The following is a 16,130-nucleotide window of genomic DNA, read 5'->3' on the forward strand; positions in this document are numbered from 1 at the left end:
ACACTCGAGTTTCACATTCAAACAAACACGCTCTGCCGTGCTATATAATAACATATCCAGTAACACAACAAAACTCAGTTTTCTGTCTTTTAATCTATTTTTCCGGATAAAAATAGACAAGATTCATAATATTAATATCTTGGGTCATTAATTTCTCGGTCGAATCTTTGCCCGCATTCTCCACCAGATGTAATGATTTTTACTCATTGTATAAGGGAATTAATTATTATTATTTCATTCAGGTTTTGAGAGGACTAGGATCTGAAGAGCCTGATTCAACCTGATTAGAACTGATTCCAAATTTGTTCTTTTACACTTTAAATCAAGGGTCGTCCAGCGAGCCGTGACCTCAGTATATTTTAACAAATTTAATATGTATTTTCCTGGCCACGGTCAATACAATTTTATAAGTAAGCTATTATAGTAATTATTATAAGTAAGCTACGAGCTAGGTAGCAAGCAAGGATCTTTTTGGCAAAGGTTTTAACATTAAAATTATATGACACCAACAATACTTCTTTATAAATGAAACATGAATTTTATTGGCTACTCTAGATTACATCAAAACTAGACTAAAACACACATACACACAACATACAGTTTCAGAGGAAGGAAATGAGAGTTGACGGAGTTCTATGAAGCTTTCAAAGTTCTAACTCGTTTCACGAGTGGTTTTAAATTTACCTGAGAGAATTCACAAAGCAGATATTTTCTTATCTTTACTGCTTAACTAAATTCACCAGCGTCAGTTCAGCAGATCGAAGATTTTGTTTGTACTTGCCTTTTGCTTGGTTGACAGCTGAAAAGCTGAGTCGTTCCTCGTGGCTACTGGATGGCTGCTGGAGGGAAATTCCTTCGCTGATTGGCTGTTGCTTTGACGCCGGAATGACGTTTGGATGACGTTCTTTGGGGAAGCCCTCGTTGGGTTGGTTGGTTGCCGGGTTACGGAAGAGGCTTGAGCAGTCCTGCTTAAAGTCTGAGTTTGCAAGACTTTGCGTTCTGCCGAGTTGCGAAGCTTCAACCGAAGTGTTTGCGTTCTGGAGTCTCGCGATGCGATGGTACGGCGTGGGAGCGCTTTGTCGTGCTCACCAAGGTGAAAGCCAAAGTTCTTTTTAGTGAGAGAGCGAGCAAGCGCGTTGTGTCCGTTTTAAGCAGGCTGACCTTTGGTCCAGCCCACAGGTCGTGGTCCAATCAGATGGTGGCTGCGGGGTTTAGCCACGCCCCATACTGTTCCTTATCATGCATGAATCACACGCTGTTTGTGGCGAGTATTTCTGCAAGTTTTTTAAGAACTTCTTATAAAAATATCATCACCGGAAAATGATGCCGAATATCAATTTTTCACTTACACCAATGTTCTGTGAATAACACAAGCTCTCGCCCGATACTAAACTTCACATATCTTAAACACATTAAATGCTTTGTCTGCTAAAAAAGAGTTATAAGACAAATATTAAAATATCATAGATTCCAATAAACACATCAAATATATATATATATAGCATAACACATACAGTGGATACATTTTCACTACTTATGAGTTTTAAACGTTTGTCTGTTAAAATCGTCATGCAAGGTTCTGTTTCTTTTTTTGTAAGAGAAGTTTTGTAAGGGTTTCAGACAGGGCAGGAAGCAGGTGGTCAAACGTCATGTGCTAGTCATGCAGCGGTCCCGTGCTCACAGGCCTGAGGGCACTCGTTAATTTACTTCCTGTGTCTACACTGGTTTCTATTCATTGGATCACGAGGCATCACGCGGTATTTTCAGTCCTCATACAAAAGATCTCTGTGGCATCTCTTGATTAGATTAATCCAGAGCCTCATGATGAGTTGATTCAGTGGCATATCACAGTCCTGTGGTTTGTGGTATTAAGAAATCCCTACAACAGTTTTTCCAAGTCTGTATTTCTTTACTGAGTTGCTCTCACCAGTGGTTCAGTGTTCTCACCAGTGTTGTCCAGTGGTTAATATTAAAATTACTTCAGGCATAAGAAACTAACACCTAATGATATAAACTGTTCTTATCCATGCTTATTGTTTGCAGCCATAAATCCAAACAATTGCTATGGTTATCACTATGCCAATAAACAAATTTCATGAGAAACCTAAGACATGTATGTAAATGGGTTAGATACTGGCATGAGAGAGTGAGTAATATGATTTAACTGCACAGTATTGCTGCTTTAATAGTAATAATAATAATAATAATAATTTTTTTTGGTAAAATTATTAGAATTTGATTTAATTTTATGTATTATTTATCACCAAGCCCTAACTCACCAAGCAGCAAATGCAAGTCAAAATTCCAGTAAACAAATCATTACATTTAAGTTGAAATTTCAGCCACATTGTAAAAATGATAATGTGATGTGCATGATTCAAATCAAATACACTTAATAAAGACTGCATCTTCTGTGAGTTGTTTTCTACCAGCTGCAACTTAATTTACCACCAGTAAACACTCTCAGAAATAAAGGTACAACAGCGGTCACTGGGGCGGTACCTTTTCAAAAGGTACACTTTTGTACCTATTAGGCACTAATATGTACCTTTAAGGTACCAAAATGTACCCTTTAGGTACAAATATGTACCTTTTGAAAAGGTACCGCCCCAGTGACAGCTGTTATACCATTATAGAGTGTACCAAGTTTAAAATATGCTTTTTTGACAGTATTTTTTTTTTTCTCTTCAGAACCCCATGTGGTGACACATATGGGGAATATTCCTCAGATTAAGCCACCAAAGTAAAAATTAAGGAACAGTGATCACCAACATAAATCAAAAACGGTTGCAGACCCCTGAATTAGGTGATTCATTCCCACATTTAAATGCAGCCGTCACCTCCAAAACATTGCAGTGCGTATGTGGTCATAGTGCACCTGGTCTGTTTTGCAGCAACGATGTTGACTCATAATGTCTGCCATGTATTTTTAGAGCAAGGGTTTGCATGACTGCTTTGTCATTTCACTTACCTCGTCCTTTTCCAGCAGAATGAGACGCACGACAACGATGTTGATGGCATTTCCAATGCTGGCATCTCGAAATAACCCTGCCACCTATAAAACACAGCATTCTCACATCTGAAATTGTAAATAATTTAAGTATTATCTAAAATGTCATCTAGATTTGAAGCTAATCTAACATCACAACTGTTCTACTGCAGTAATTTATACATTCTAGGTCAAAATCTTTGTTAAAATAGCCAGTAATGGTAGTTTGTTTTGAGTCCCCTGGAATGGAGAGCATTTGGATGAAAGCTCTAGAAATGGATCGTGTATCTGTGACAGCTGTGTGCGGAGCCTTATGTTGCCTATGATCTGGCCACTGACTAGAGGGAATGATAATACTTAATGTTGTAGCGTTTTTAATGAGTGGTATGGGGAGGATTTCGAGTGAAGTAACCTCAGATAGCTTACTGCAGCCGCTGTTTTCAGCTGTTTTTTACTCGGCTGTTAATCGCAGATCTTTACAGGAGCTTAGATGAAAGACAAGGGAACTGAAGCCCCCCTAAAATAGGGTCTAGGAATTCCTATGCAGAGCAGTAACCAAAATAAGTCACAGAAAGAACCCAAGAACACTTGATATGACTGACATACTGATATTGAACTAAGGAGTTTTCTGTTGGTGAGATGCTTACAAGTTCTGCTCTCATATCAAAGCTCTCATTGAGGTAAATGTGGTCTGAAATGTGATGAGGCATTTTCTATGCTTCTGTGGTGCTCATTACAAATTGTTCCAGTGAATTAATGAGGCACCTTTGAAGCCGTTCTGTCTTTTTGAGGTGAAGCAACTTCTGCTGAAATTAATCTGATCTTTGATGAGTCTATGGCACACTCAATGTCTGGTTAACTTTATTATAATGCCTTGATTTTTCAGGTTGCAGGTACTAATGTTACAGTTCCCTGTAGTGATCAACCTTACATGGAAAATGTTGGCAAATATATTTAGCAAGGTTAGAGATGGCAAGCAAACGAATAAAAAACTTGTGATCATTAGCCACTGCAATTAATTAGTGAATTTCTGGGCATAACTCATCCTTGCTGAGCTACAGACATGAATGAAATCTAATATTATGTGGCTTGTTAAGCAGAGGTGTGCTTTTACTTTTTTAAGCAATCTGGTTAGCAATTTTTGCATGACAGATAAAATACATTAACATTTTAGGATTTACATGTAATAAGAGACCCAAGCCATATCTAGAGACCAGAATATCACAGAGACTTGGGGGTGGGCCCTTTCGACTTGGACCAGTAAGCAACCATGTAGTAACCACCCAGAACACCCTAGCACCCAATTAGGAATTGCTTGCCAACCACCAGAACACCCAAGCAATTGCATAGCAGTGTAATAACAACCATTCAGAACATCTTGGGAATTGCCTAACAAATCCTATTATGCTCAGAAAATGTAAACCTCTAGTTGTAATTCTGTAATTGTCACTGTAATTAAATATTTGGTAAAAAAAAAAAAGGCACTGTGAACACATATCAGCAGTGGCGCAGTATGTTTGCTGGAGAGAGGATTTCAGATGCTCAATGGTGCCTGAAGCCCCAATAATTCGTCCTCTCTACTGATTCTTTAACTGCAAACAAGAGGCTATGCTGTAGTATTTAAAGTAAATGAATGGAGTACACTGTCATTGCCTATTTTTTTTTTTTTTTTTTTCAGTTTTTTTTTTTGAAAAATCACTTCAAATTAACATGTTGGACCACTTTCTACCAATTTTTCCCAAGATAATAAAAAAATAAAAAAATAAAAAAATAAATAAAGATTAAAATCCATGTGATTAGCTTTAATCTCTGAAGAGAAATGTTTCGCCCCCACATGAAATATCCATTCACATAAATTGAAATGACTAGATTTCACCCAAGAAAATGTGCAGAGCAATGGTAAATGTGACCGCATTTTTAGAATGTTCCTTCCTATGTCAGCAGTAGACAGCAAGGTAGCTTACTAAAATGTGGAACAGAGCTAAACATAGTTAAACAGGCTTTGTGTCTAAATCATTTATACAACTGCCTCTTTTACTTACTGTAGCTGTTTTCCTCACTTTGAAAATTGGTTCTGAATTGGTTTATTGCCCTCTTTAGCCTGCTCAACAATACATAAAAACAAGTAAAACACTGCAGTCTGTATAACCAGACCTACACTCCTGCCAACTCATGTTGTAAGTAGCAGGATAGACCTACAAGAGAAGCTGCCTGGCAGGAAACTGAGGATAATGGAATGTTTCCCCTTTACAGAATATACTTCAATACCAACAAAGTGTCTGGAATGGAAAACGTTTTTCCCTGAAGACTTTTCCCTCCTCAAAAACAGAAGCCAGACAAAGCATATTTTGGAAAATGTACCTAACAGACTGAATCGGTAAAACGGTCAGCTGACTTGGATCCAGCTCAGGAGCAACTAGCAGAATGAGTGCTGCCTGAAGGCACACTGTAGCTATTTGAGAAGAAAAGAGTCAGTGAGGTGAAAGCTGAAGAGATGAAATGAGGATAGTTTGAAACAACACATCAGAGTTAAGAATGAAAAAAGAAAAATGCAGATTTGAAAACTTTTGGAATTCTTTCTTCGGGTGTTCCTGACAAGGTGGAGACTAAGAGGGAAGACGATTGACAATTTTCATCTACCTAGTCATTCTCCAAATGAAATTCATAAATCAGTTCACTTTGAAATATAATAGAACACCATAGCACAAAGTGTCACAGGATGAGATATATGCAGAAGTTGCAGTATAGAAGGTTTTTTTTTGGTTAAAAATCAACAAAAAACTATTATTGACAAGTACATAAAAAAAAACTGTGCAAACCATCATATTCATCTGTGCTAAAGAACTTGGTAATAAAACAATAAATAATTCCTCAAATAAATAATCAAAAAATAAATAATTCCTGAATTTACAAATTCAGAATTGTGAGATAAAAAGTTGCAATAAAATTTTTTGTTCCATGGTGAAAAACCCCCCCAAAAAAAAACAGAATTACGAGATGTAAACCAGAATTCTGACATTTTTCTCGCAAGTCTAAAGTTATCTAGTAGTTAGGAGTATATATGTTGCAAATTGCAATCCTGATTTTTTTTTCTCAAAATTGTGAGAAAAGTCCAAATTGTGAGATAAAAAAGTTGCAATAACGTTTTTTATTTTATGGCATTTAAAAAATTGCGAGATGTAAACTCAGAATTCTGACTTTTTTCTCACAGTTCTGAGTTTATATCTCATAATTCTGACAAAAGCAAAGTCCAAATTGTGAGATAAAAATGTGCAATTACCTTTTTTTTAAATTTTGTGGCGGAAACAGGTTTCCATAGTTTTAGTCTTAAACACATTTAAGTGTTAAAGGGACAGTTCTTCCAAAAGATTTTAATTAATTGAATCACCCTAATTATTTGTGAAACTTAAAATAAGCAGTTTTGCTTTTGTTTATTGTTTTTGTTCATATAGTGAATGTCGGTGGGTTCCAAAACAACACTGAACCACACTGACTTTCAGCCTATGAACAAAAAATGCTGAGACATTTTTCAAAATAGACATAGGTTTGGAATGACAAGAGGGTAAGTAAATCATGACAGGACAGTGATCTCTTTAAGGTTTTAGTAATTGTACGAGCAACAGTAATAGTGCTGCTTGCCTTGGAAAACAACATGTATTGTTTAAAGATAGGACTGTTACTCACAATATTCATGACAGAGAGCACATAGCTCACAACTCCTTTGCTCCCATGGTACTCCACCATTTTAGGATCAGCCACAACCAGAGTCTCTACCCACTTCTCAGTGCTTATGGAGCGCTGTCTAATCCGTCTGCGATGTTGCCGTCTCTCCCAGCGCTCTCTTTGCCTCTCCACCTGCTTTGCCCCTTCTAAAGGATCTAAAGATGATTAAAAATGACCTTGGATCATAAGTGAATGATGTGCTTTAATCATGAAAGACATCTGTTCATAAATTATTTAGCCCCATTGAGTCCTACGCCCCAAAAGTCTTACCTCTGACCCCACAGGTTGCGTTAGCTGTGTGCTCCCCAAACAGAGGCTGCACCAGCTGGTGTTCTGATTGAACAGCATGTCGCTTATAGATTGCGTGAGCACGAGGGGCCAACTCTTCTTGTGCCGACTCCAGCGGACTAATGAAGAATTCCTCTTCTGAGAGCTTGAACAGCCCTGTCTAGAGAGAATACAAGGTCAAAGTAACGTGACATAAAATTAAACAGCTTATACCCATGCAATCCACATTCACTGTCTCATTTCACTGCAGTGTATGTTTTAACACCTAAATATTAAACAGATTTTTATTCAGAAAGGTACAACTTTAATGTAAAACATTGTGTATTATTTGCTGTCAAAGGGTCAGTGATCAATTACAAAAAAATATTTTAAAATTATTTTTAATAAGGTTTTTAAATAAAAATTTCATGGAAAAATGTATTTTTAAAAAACATAATGAATTATTAATTCATAAATACCATTATTCATATCATAAATACCTTCATAATCAGGAATGTTGCATCACCTTGACATTTTTTTACTTTCTGCAACAGCCACCCTCCCACCCCTCAGGGCCGTAGAATTTAGAAGGGGAGCATGTCCCATCAATATCCAGAGACTACTGAATTGTCCCTTGCAATAATTTTGATAAGACAATTAAAATATATTCTTATATAGACTGTTGTCCGTCAGTGGCTTGTGTTTTTTTTTTATTTAACCTTTATTTAACCAGGACTGTTTCAATATGATTAACAATCTCTGTTACAAGAGTGCCCTGGCCCAGATCTGATTCCCTGCTATCGACCCCCCTAAATAAGTCTTGATATAAGGTTAATAAGACTTGGCGGCACCTGAGAAGTTAAAGTAAATACTGTACGCTGGAAAACCCTTCTTATTACAGGATGTTGATTTATTGCATGAACAGAGCAAGAATATAACATAAATGTTTAAACTGCATGTGCACAGTTCAGCTGAATAAAGTTTACCATTTTTAAATCAATGCTGTTAAACTAATTGTATAACGCAAACTGTTCGCTGAAATATCCACAAAATGAACAATAGCAAAATAACAGCGTGTTGTTCATCTGTTAATCAGATGCATGTGAAAGTTGTGTTTGTCACGGAAGCGAATCATTTTTAAATTTAAATTTAAGTGATGTATAGTATCTTTATGAGCAAATATCATGAAGTACAGAACTGAATTCTAATAATGTGCAATTATTGTCTGAGGAACATACTGACATAAACTCCCTTTGTGAGTGTTTTGGCTATTTATTTGTAAGTAAAGGCTTTTTAGATTACATGAAATACTGGTAAAACATATATCAAGGTGTGGTCGGGGTTTACTATGTCCTCAATAATGTCAAAATCAAACCCACCTCTCCATCATAATTTATTCATTTAATCCAGAAATTACATACTTATTATACAAGAAATGAATTTATGTATTTTAAAATAAATAAATTGACCATGACAGAAAACAAGTGTTATGCCAATGACCCTAAATCAGTTAGCTCTCTATTTATGTAAAAAAGACAGGGTCAGCTGTTTGTGTAAGTGACATGATGCGATTTACCCAAGTAGGACATTTTTCTGGATTACATGGATCACCTGTATCAACATCCTTTGTTTGGCCTGAAACAATGTTTCTTCCAAACAATGATAGCCTTAACCCTTACTCTAACCTCTAACCTATTCCCAAGTCTGTTGTCATAGGAGATTTCTGGGAATGTTGCCCAGGCCCTGTTATGAAGGGGTCACTAAGGTCCTCTACGGTAGCCTATAGATTACTCATTGGGAGTCCACCAAAAAACAAGAATGCCACAGGCTCTGTGAATTCAAGCAAATTCCTTCCTTCCCCTTAAATACATGGTAAATTACAGTATAAATAAATAGACAAGGATGTTGTTCAGTGTCAAGAACTATTATTAAATAATATATTATTTGATAATATTTGATAAAATATTTCCATATCTACATGGGAACAAAATACAAACTCACCAGGCCATTGCAAGTGCTCAGAGCTGCTTGACCCCACTTCAGTGTACTGCTCCAGACATCTCCCAGGAAGTAGCAGAGAGAGTGGCCATGGCTATGTAATGAAGAGCCTTGCAGACCACCGTATCTCCACTCTGTGAGGAATCCAGGCGCTAGTAGATGAGGGTTTAGGGTGAGGTTAAAGTGCAGGTCTTGACCACCATACTGCAGATGGTAAAAAACCTGGGCCAGGCTCTCTTGGTTTTTTACTGTCTCTCTCCTTTGAAAGACCCCTTTAATATGACGTATATTGATCTAACAAGCAGCCTTATTTTCTCTAACAAAATTGTCAATGGTAAGTAATAATAATGAAATTAGTAAATAGTAAATAATAAATCTTTAAGAATAGTATATCAAATTAATAAAAGCAGTAAATAAATACTAATACAACAACCTGGAAAATGTACATTTATTTCCATGGTTTTTAGTTGTTTTTTAAACCCTGCATGCACAAATGACATACACAGGAAAGTGCATTGTTTAAATTGGTATTATGATGAAGCGCTTGTCACGGTTCACACACACGAGGAACACGGGAACGAAGGAGCGAGGAGGCACGGCATAAAGTAACTCACAAGGGTTTAAAAACACCTGGGAACAATGAACTCAAAACACGAGACAGAGAAACTTGATGACGGAGCACATAGGGAGCCAAGACACACACAAAACCTGGCCCAGAGTCTGACAATAATCAGCTACAGCCAAATAAACCTGAAATAAGACATGAGTAGAAATAAGATCAGAAATATATTTATATAAATCATATTTACCAAAGAATTACATTCAACACAAGTTTAACGCGCTTACTCCATGTGAGAAAATGAGAGTTTACAAGCACAATAAAGCTGTTCACTCATTAATTCATAGTCCTTCATGCTAATTTGACATGAGCCCCCTCAGGAAATTTGGATGGTTTTGATTTTTTTTGTGTGGTTTTAGACTAATTAGTGTCAGTGGTTCACTTAACGTTCATGTTTTGTTCTACAACATCAGTTACTCACAGTCATATTATCTTAAAAACCGCTGTGTGCTTTGAAAACTTATTAGTTTTACTTGCCTAATTAAAGCATGTCACCATAAACCCCTTATGTAGCAGCTTGTGTAATCTTATATCATTTGTATAATATGCAGGGTATATGCCAAGCTGGCACGCTCTCTGAGCTAATAAAATCTTCATCTGATCTGATTATTGCTCAACAAGCACCTGTCAGGGACGGGAAAGCCTCTGCAGAGCAACAAACGCAAAAGTGAAAATTTGATTAAAGCCATCAGGCCATTCAAAATGTAGAAGAGTTTGTTTCTTAATCAGAACAGATTTGGAGAAATATTACATGACTTGCTCACCAATGGATGCTCTGCAGTGAATGGGTGCCGTCAGAACGAGAGTCCAAACAGCTGATAAAAACATCACAACCATCCACAAGTAATCCACACCACTCCAGTCCATCAGTTAACATCTTGTGAAGAGAAAAGCTACGAGTTTGTAAGAAACATCATTAAGACATTTTTAACATTTTTAATCATTACTTCAAGCTAAAATGCGAGTCCTCTATCCATAATGCCAAGACACACACAAAACCTGGCCCAGAGTCTGACAGCGCCCCAAACAAATCAGCTTTTCACATAATATTCTCTCAAATGTAAATTAATTTAAGTATTAATATCTATCAGCCAAGACACAAGCTCATTATTCCAGCCATTACTGCTGTCTGGAGGCTTCTGTAAATATTTAGTAATACAACTAATTTAATTGTGCAAATGCTCAAATATTTAGTAGTGCATAAACTTAGTGCCCATTTACAACTAGGCTTACAGCTGGTGTATCAGCCCTAAAATATCACAGAGATGGATGGGTTCCTTTGGCTTAATCTAGTAAGTAAACATAAACTACGAAGATCATGTTAGCAACTTAGCATACTAGCTAACAACCACTCTAAACATTTTATAAACCAGAAAGCAACACTCTGGTAACCACTCTGCCCTGGAACTGCACAGTGTGCGTAGGTTTACATTGATAATCACTTTTTTTCCCCCAGAAAATGTCAAAATCTATGTATGTGTCTTACGTATATAGAATTAATTTTACAAACAACTAAATGATCAAGTTTTACATGATTTACTCTTTACTATTATCTTACAATGCACTACAGATATGACCAAACAACACAGACAGTTTATCAGACTTCAAACTTTAAAACAAGAGTCTGCAAAGTTCCGAAAGATTATACTAAATGCACTGATTTTTTTGGAATTGTGTAACAGTATGACTGCAATTTTGCAACTGGAACACTGTAACTTTTCTGCTCTTTATTTTGTGCTTGCATAGGTTTTAATAAGCAAATCATTTAAATTCCTATGACTTGCAAAGCAATTGAATCGTACATTGAATAATTCATGAAACAAATCCATGAATTATCATAATAACTGAAGCTGAAGTCCGTCATTCTATTCAAACAACAGACCAGAATAATAAACTTACAGAGAGATTTATAGTAATAATGTGGTAGAGTAAAAACTAAAATAACTTCTCAAGTCTGCATTCTCCTTATTCAAATATTTCCCTAGAGACTCTATAGTATAAACATGTGAACAGCCTTTGCTATATGACTTCAGTCTGTTCATTGGCAGCCCTGTTGCTTTGACCTACATGATTGTGGAAGCAGAGGGAAACAGCATTAGGGGTAGTGTCGGCCAAGAAACGGAATATGGAGTGGGGGATGTATACGCCATCAGTGCAAACATAAGTCAAAAGCACACAAATGCCAAATGAAAGTGATGTGATGCTAATAGAAACAATTCACATTGCAGAATCCTTTTTACCTTACACTTTAATATATTTATTCACAACAGCTCTATAAATTACACTGAAACTATTTATTACAGGCAGTTCTAAAGTTTTATTGTTGTTTATTATTATTATCCAGTAGCTTCACACAGCAGCAATGGATACTGCAATGTGAACTGTAACCCAAAATAACCTAATCAAGAAAGATGAATTCATAGTTTATAGCGTGCCAGTAGAAAAATGAAACAATACCATTTGCTATCACAAATCATAGCCTAAATAAACAGCTCAGAAAGAAACATGGGAACAGGACAGAGCTAGAATAGTATTTGCTAAGAGTTTAAAGTCATAAACTGGGCCAAATATTTCACTTCCACTTATTGCAGGTTGACAGTGGTAATGATCCCCAAAGTATTTGTGCACTTAAAAATGCATGAATGCCAAAGCATTCGATGACAAAATATGACAAGTGGCATCTGTAGATATTTTATTAGGGCTTTTTCCAGAACTAATTCACTTTTCTGAGCCATTTTGGAAATTACCGATTTTGCAGTGATTTTTAGTGGCTGTATGAAGTCAGTTTCCCACAAGTCCTCAAGAGAATAAAGGTGTATTTCATCACGTTAACTATGCGCATGTTTCACTCCGCTTAATGTTTAACAACCACAGTGTCAAAATACCTTTTGTCTTAATAAACAGAATATGCCGTTTTAAAATCAGAAGGCAAGCAAAATTCTCTTTATGAAATATTTTGCTTGCTATGTGTGCTTGGGCTACATTTCTATAAATAAGTGGCCAAAAATACTTTTTAGGCCACTGTTACGCACAAACTCCATTGTGCGCACACGCGCACATCAACTGACAAAGAGGCAAAAAAAAAATGCTAAAAATCACAGCGTGGGACTATAATTAGACACAAGCTCAACTCACTCACCTGTGTCGTGATTATATCCGCTAACTGTTGTGCTCTCGAATGTGAACAGAAGTCCAGCTGTTATCACAAAGCAGAGAGAGAAACTTGCTGGCCCCAAAACTTTAATGCCGCAGTCCAGCTGAACCATCATGTCAAACTGCACAGAGGAGAAGACAGATCACTCCTGGTACATCTACAGTCCATTTAAATGGAGATAGTTTGAATAGTAACTTCTGCCTCAGCCTTATGCATCGGTAGTTTGGACCCATCACACAAAAGAACGGTACTGCATTTATTAAGCCAGAGATCTGCAATGCTCATCAATCCGAGACAAATGATGTAGCATGATAAAGTCTGTGAATCCGGTGCATGGGCGATTTTGGGCTCCGTTAATTGAACTGGGACGACTGCACTTACAGATGAGCAGCGAACTGTGTTTCAGCAAAACTTTGTAAAAGTTCCGCCCTCTCAATCCTCTAGTAGGAGGACCCTCTCTTTGTGTTCAATGTGTCAGACTGAACCCATTCTGTAACGTGTCTATAATAAAATGACTCCCATAATTTAAACAATACTGTTTAACCATTTGTAAAGGAACACAAACACAGGACGCGTTCTTGAGTTCAGTCTGTCTAATTTTATATTTTGGTTTATGAACACATTAGGCGGTCGTCTTTGGCTGTCGCGTCTTCGGTCGTCGCGTCTCGCGTCATGAGCGTTGTTTTTTTTTCATTTGTCATTGCAGCTATAAAACTCGATCTGAATTCAGTTTAGTTCCTTTTAGTTTCGGGTAGCTGTTTTTGAATGCAAGAACGCACAATGATGTGTCCATGTTGATGCCATTAAAAATAATCACAATAATCACCAGTTGTTCTATAATGGAATTCATTCATGATATTTGGCATATAGGTCTATGCCTGTCCTTTAACTTCAAGCCAAGGTGCATCATCAACATCATTATCGTCTTTTAATTATGATTATTACTTGTTTATTTCCACTTGGACAAAGAAAGGAACATTTTTTTTGTTCCGCAGAAGAAAGTCATTCAAGATTGAAACAACATGAAGGTAAATGATGATAGAGTTTTCATTTTGGTGTTAATTATCCCTTTAACACCTAATATTGTCCATTGTTGTGTTGGACTAATGAACGTGTGTGCAAGTCAGTAAATTCTCTATACTGATATTCCTTCCTGGCTTGAAAGGCTGAAAATTGAAAATCTGAAAATGCTAGCTGATTTTTAAGGGAGTAACAAACTGAGCTGCTGATGTTTAAGAGTGTCCATCAAGTGCCCCATCTAGTGGACACAGTAGTATGAAACATATTTTATGTCAACTTACGAAGTCATTCCCATCTAGCATTGTAAATTGTAGAAGCTTAAGATGACATATGATAAGACTTTATTGACTCTAGGAGTAATATGAGCTATCAACTGGAACTGAAAAGATAAACATAAATACATGAACATAATAGACAATTATACTAGAATTAAATGTTAAACCATTTGACATTGAATTAACTATGACTAATAAATGACTAATAACCTCTTGAAATGCACTAGCCTATATAAGTGCTTTTACATGTGTTATCCGTTTGCTTAGCCTTTATTTTTCGACTTTTATTTAATAATTAAGTAAGAGGTCTGTTTTAGAATCTTGTGTTATTTCGTCATCCTCCCTCAAATTTGTTCAGATGCGTTAGCATTACATGACGTCAAGAGTACGGCTGTAAGTCAGTCATCGGCTTTCTCCAGTGCGCGCGCTTTACAGACAGGTGCTCCCCGCGCGCTTCTGCATAAAACGTTGGCTGTCGGGTGCACTGTGTGTTCAAAACACATCACTTATACCTATGGGAACCCACTGCTATCTAAAACCGCTTTTGTTCTGTGTGGAACAATGTAAGACTAACTGATATGCGATCAGTAGAAAGCCTTGTCCACCAGGTACCTGTTGGAGAGTTTCTTTCGGAAACAATGGGTGGCATTCTCAACCAAAGCGGATGGGGAATTTTGAACAGAAGTTTAACGGATCAACTCAAGTTCAGCAGTCTGGAAGACATCGATGTGACTGCTGACGGCAGCCTCGTCCTACGGATTATTACCTCGGTGGTTTATTCCGCGGTGTGCGCCGTGGGTTTGGTCGGAAATCTTTTGGTGTTTTTCCTTATGAAGATAAGACAAGGTCGAAAAAAATCCATCATTAATTTCTTTGTCATCAATTTAGCTGTCACCGACTTTCAGTTTGTTCTGACCTTGCCTTTCTGGGCAGTAGATACAGCGTTGGATTTCAGCTGGCCGTTTGGTAACGCCATGTGCAAGATCATTTTATCAGTCACTGTGATGAACATGTACGCCAGCGTCTTTTTTCTCACCGCAATGAGCATTACGCGCTACTGGTCTGTCGCATCTGCTTTAAAGATCCCTTCTCGAAACAAGTCCGTGTCTGTGAAGTGGATCTGTGCTGTATTGTGGATCCTGGCGACTGTGGCAACAGCTCCAACTTCCATTTTCTCCACCGTGACAGTTGTGGCAGGGGAAAAACTCTGTCTCCTCAAGTTCCCAGATGGCCAGGATTGGCTCGCTCTGTATCACCTTCAGAAAATTGTCATTGCGTTTATCTTGCCCATGTTTATTCTCTCAGTATGTTATCTATTACTTCTGAGGTTTATCCGAAAGAGGGGCATTAATACCCGCCAAAGAAGACGATCTAAAGTAGCAAAGTCTGTAACGGTGGTGGTCCTCTCTTTTTTTATTTGCTGGATGCCAAACCATGCGATCACCCTCTGGGGCGTGCTGGTGAAATTGAACGCGGTGCACTGGGACAAAACATACTACATGGTGCATACTTATGTTTTCCCCGTGACTGTTTGTCTTGCTCATACCAATAGTTGTTTAAACCCAGTTTTGTATTGTTTAATGCGACGGGAGTTTAGGAAAATGTTACATGGTTTCTTTTGGCGCATATCCTCGCCTGTTATCTCGAACGCTGGAAAACTACATGGATACAGTGGAGGCAGCAAGCAAAACCTGGATGACGCACATACTGGAATTCATTTGAACGTGATTGACGCACAACGCTGCCAAGAATCCGGCCAACCGACCTTAAACTGACAACAGTCATAGAACTTCAGACAGGTTCAGGTCAGCAAATGAAACAGTGGACTGTTCTTTTATTTCTGATAAATCAAACGGTTATTATGATTTAAAGATCGACGAATGACTGTGGTTGCTGTCTGTGACTTTTTAAAGGTGTTGTATTTTTTTTTTGGCTTACAAACATACCAAGTTAAACCTAATGTCTATTTATATTAAATATGTACATTTTGTTCTTTGTCACTGAATTCACAAAGCATATGTAAATTTGGAATTAAAAATACACTTAAAATGTAAAGATATTATGAGGACTGAAACAGTGCTGGCA

At 37.3% G+C, this 16,130-nt stretch overlaps 2 protein-coding genes across 2 annotated transcripts; one reads left to right on the forward strand and one right to left on the reverse strand.

Annotated features, from left to right (window-relative positions):
* Positions 1–2,971: 2,971 nt before the first annotated feature.
* On the reverse strand, positions 2,972–10,023 carry LOC107712609 (A disintegrin and metalloproteinase with thrombospondin motifs 7-like; the record flags this gene model as incomplete). The annotated part of the gene is made up of 7 exons (XM_016517930.1): positions 10,018–10,023; positions 9,686–9,727; positions 9,538–9,607; positions 8,981–9,249; positions 6,983–7,160; positions 6,674–6,867; positions 2,972–3,055 (listed from the first exon to the last, which is right to left on the reverse strand). Coding segments are annotated over exons 1-7 (843 nt in total), but the record flags the coding sequence as incomplete, so codon positions are not given.
* Positions 10,024–14,623: 4,600 nt separating this feature from the next.
* Positions 14,624–15,820, forward strand: LOC107712610 (relaxin-3 receptor 1-like). Its single transcript, XM_016517931.1, has one exon. It carries the CDS (start codon positions 14,624–14,626, stop codon positions 15,818–15,820), a length of 1,197 nt encoding a protein of 398 aa, XP_016373417.1.
* The last annotated feature ends 310 nt before the right edge of the window (positions 15,821–16,130 follow it).

The sequence above is a fragment of the Sinocyclocheilus rhinocerous genome, unplaced genomic scaffold (genome assembly GCF_001515625.1).
Source record: "Sinocyclocheilus rhinocerous isolate Xijiao unplaced genomic scaffold, SAMN03320098_v1.1 scaffold5589, whole genome shotgun sequence".
Taxonomy (NCBI): Eukaryota; Metazoa; Chordata; class Actinopteri; order Cypriniformes; family Cyprinidae; genus Sinocyclocheilus; species Sinocyclocheilus rhinocerous.

Bases quoted from the DNA above. Each gene is read 5' to 3' on its own strand.
- LOC107712610 (XM_016517931.1), top strand. From the start codon at position 14,624: ATGCGATCAGTAGAAAGCCTTGTCCACCAGGTACCTGTTGGAGAGTTT.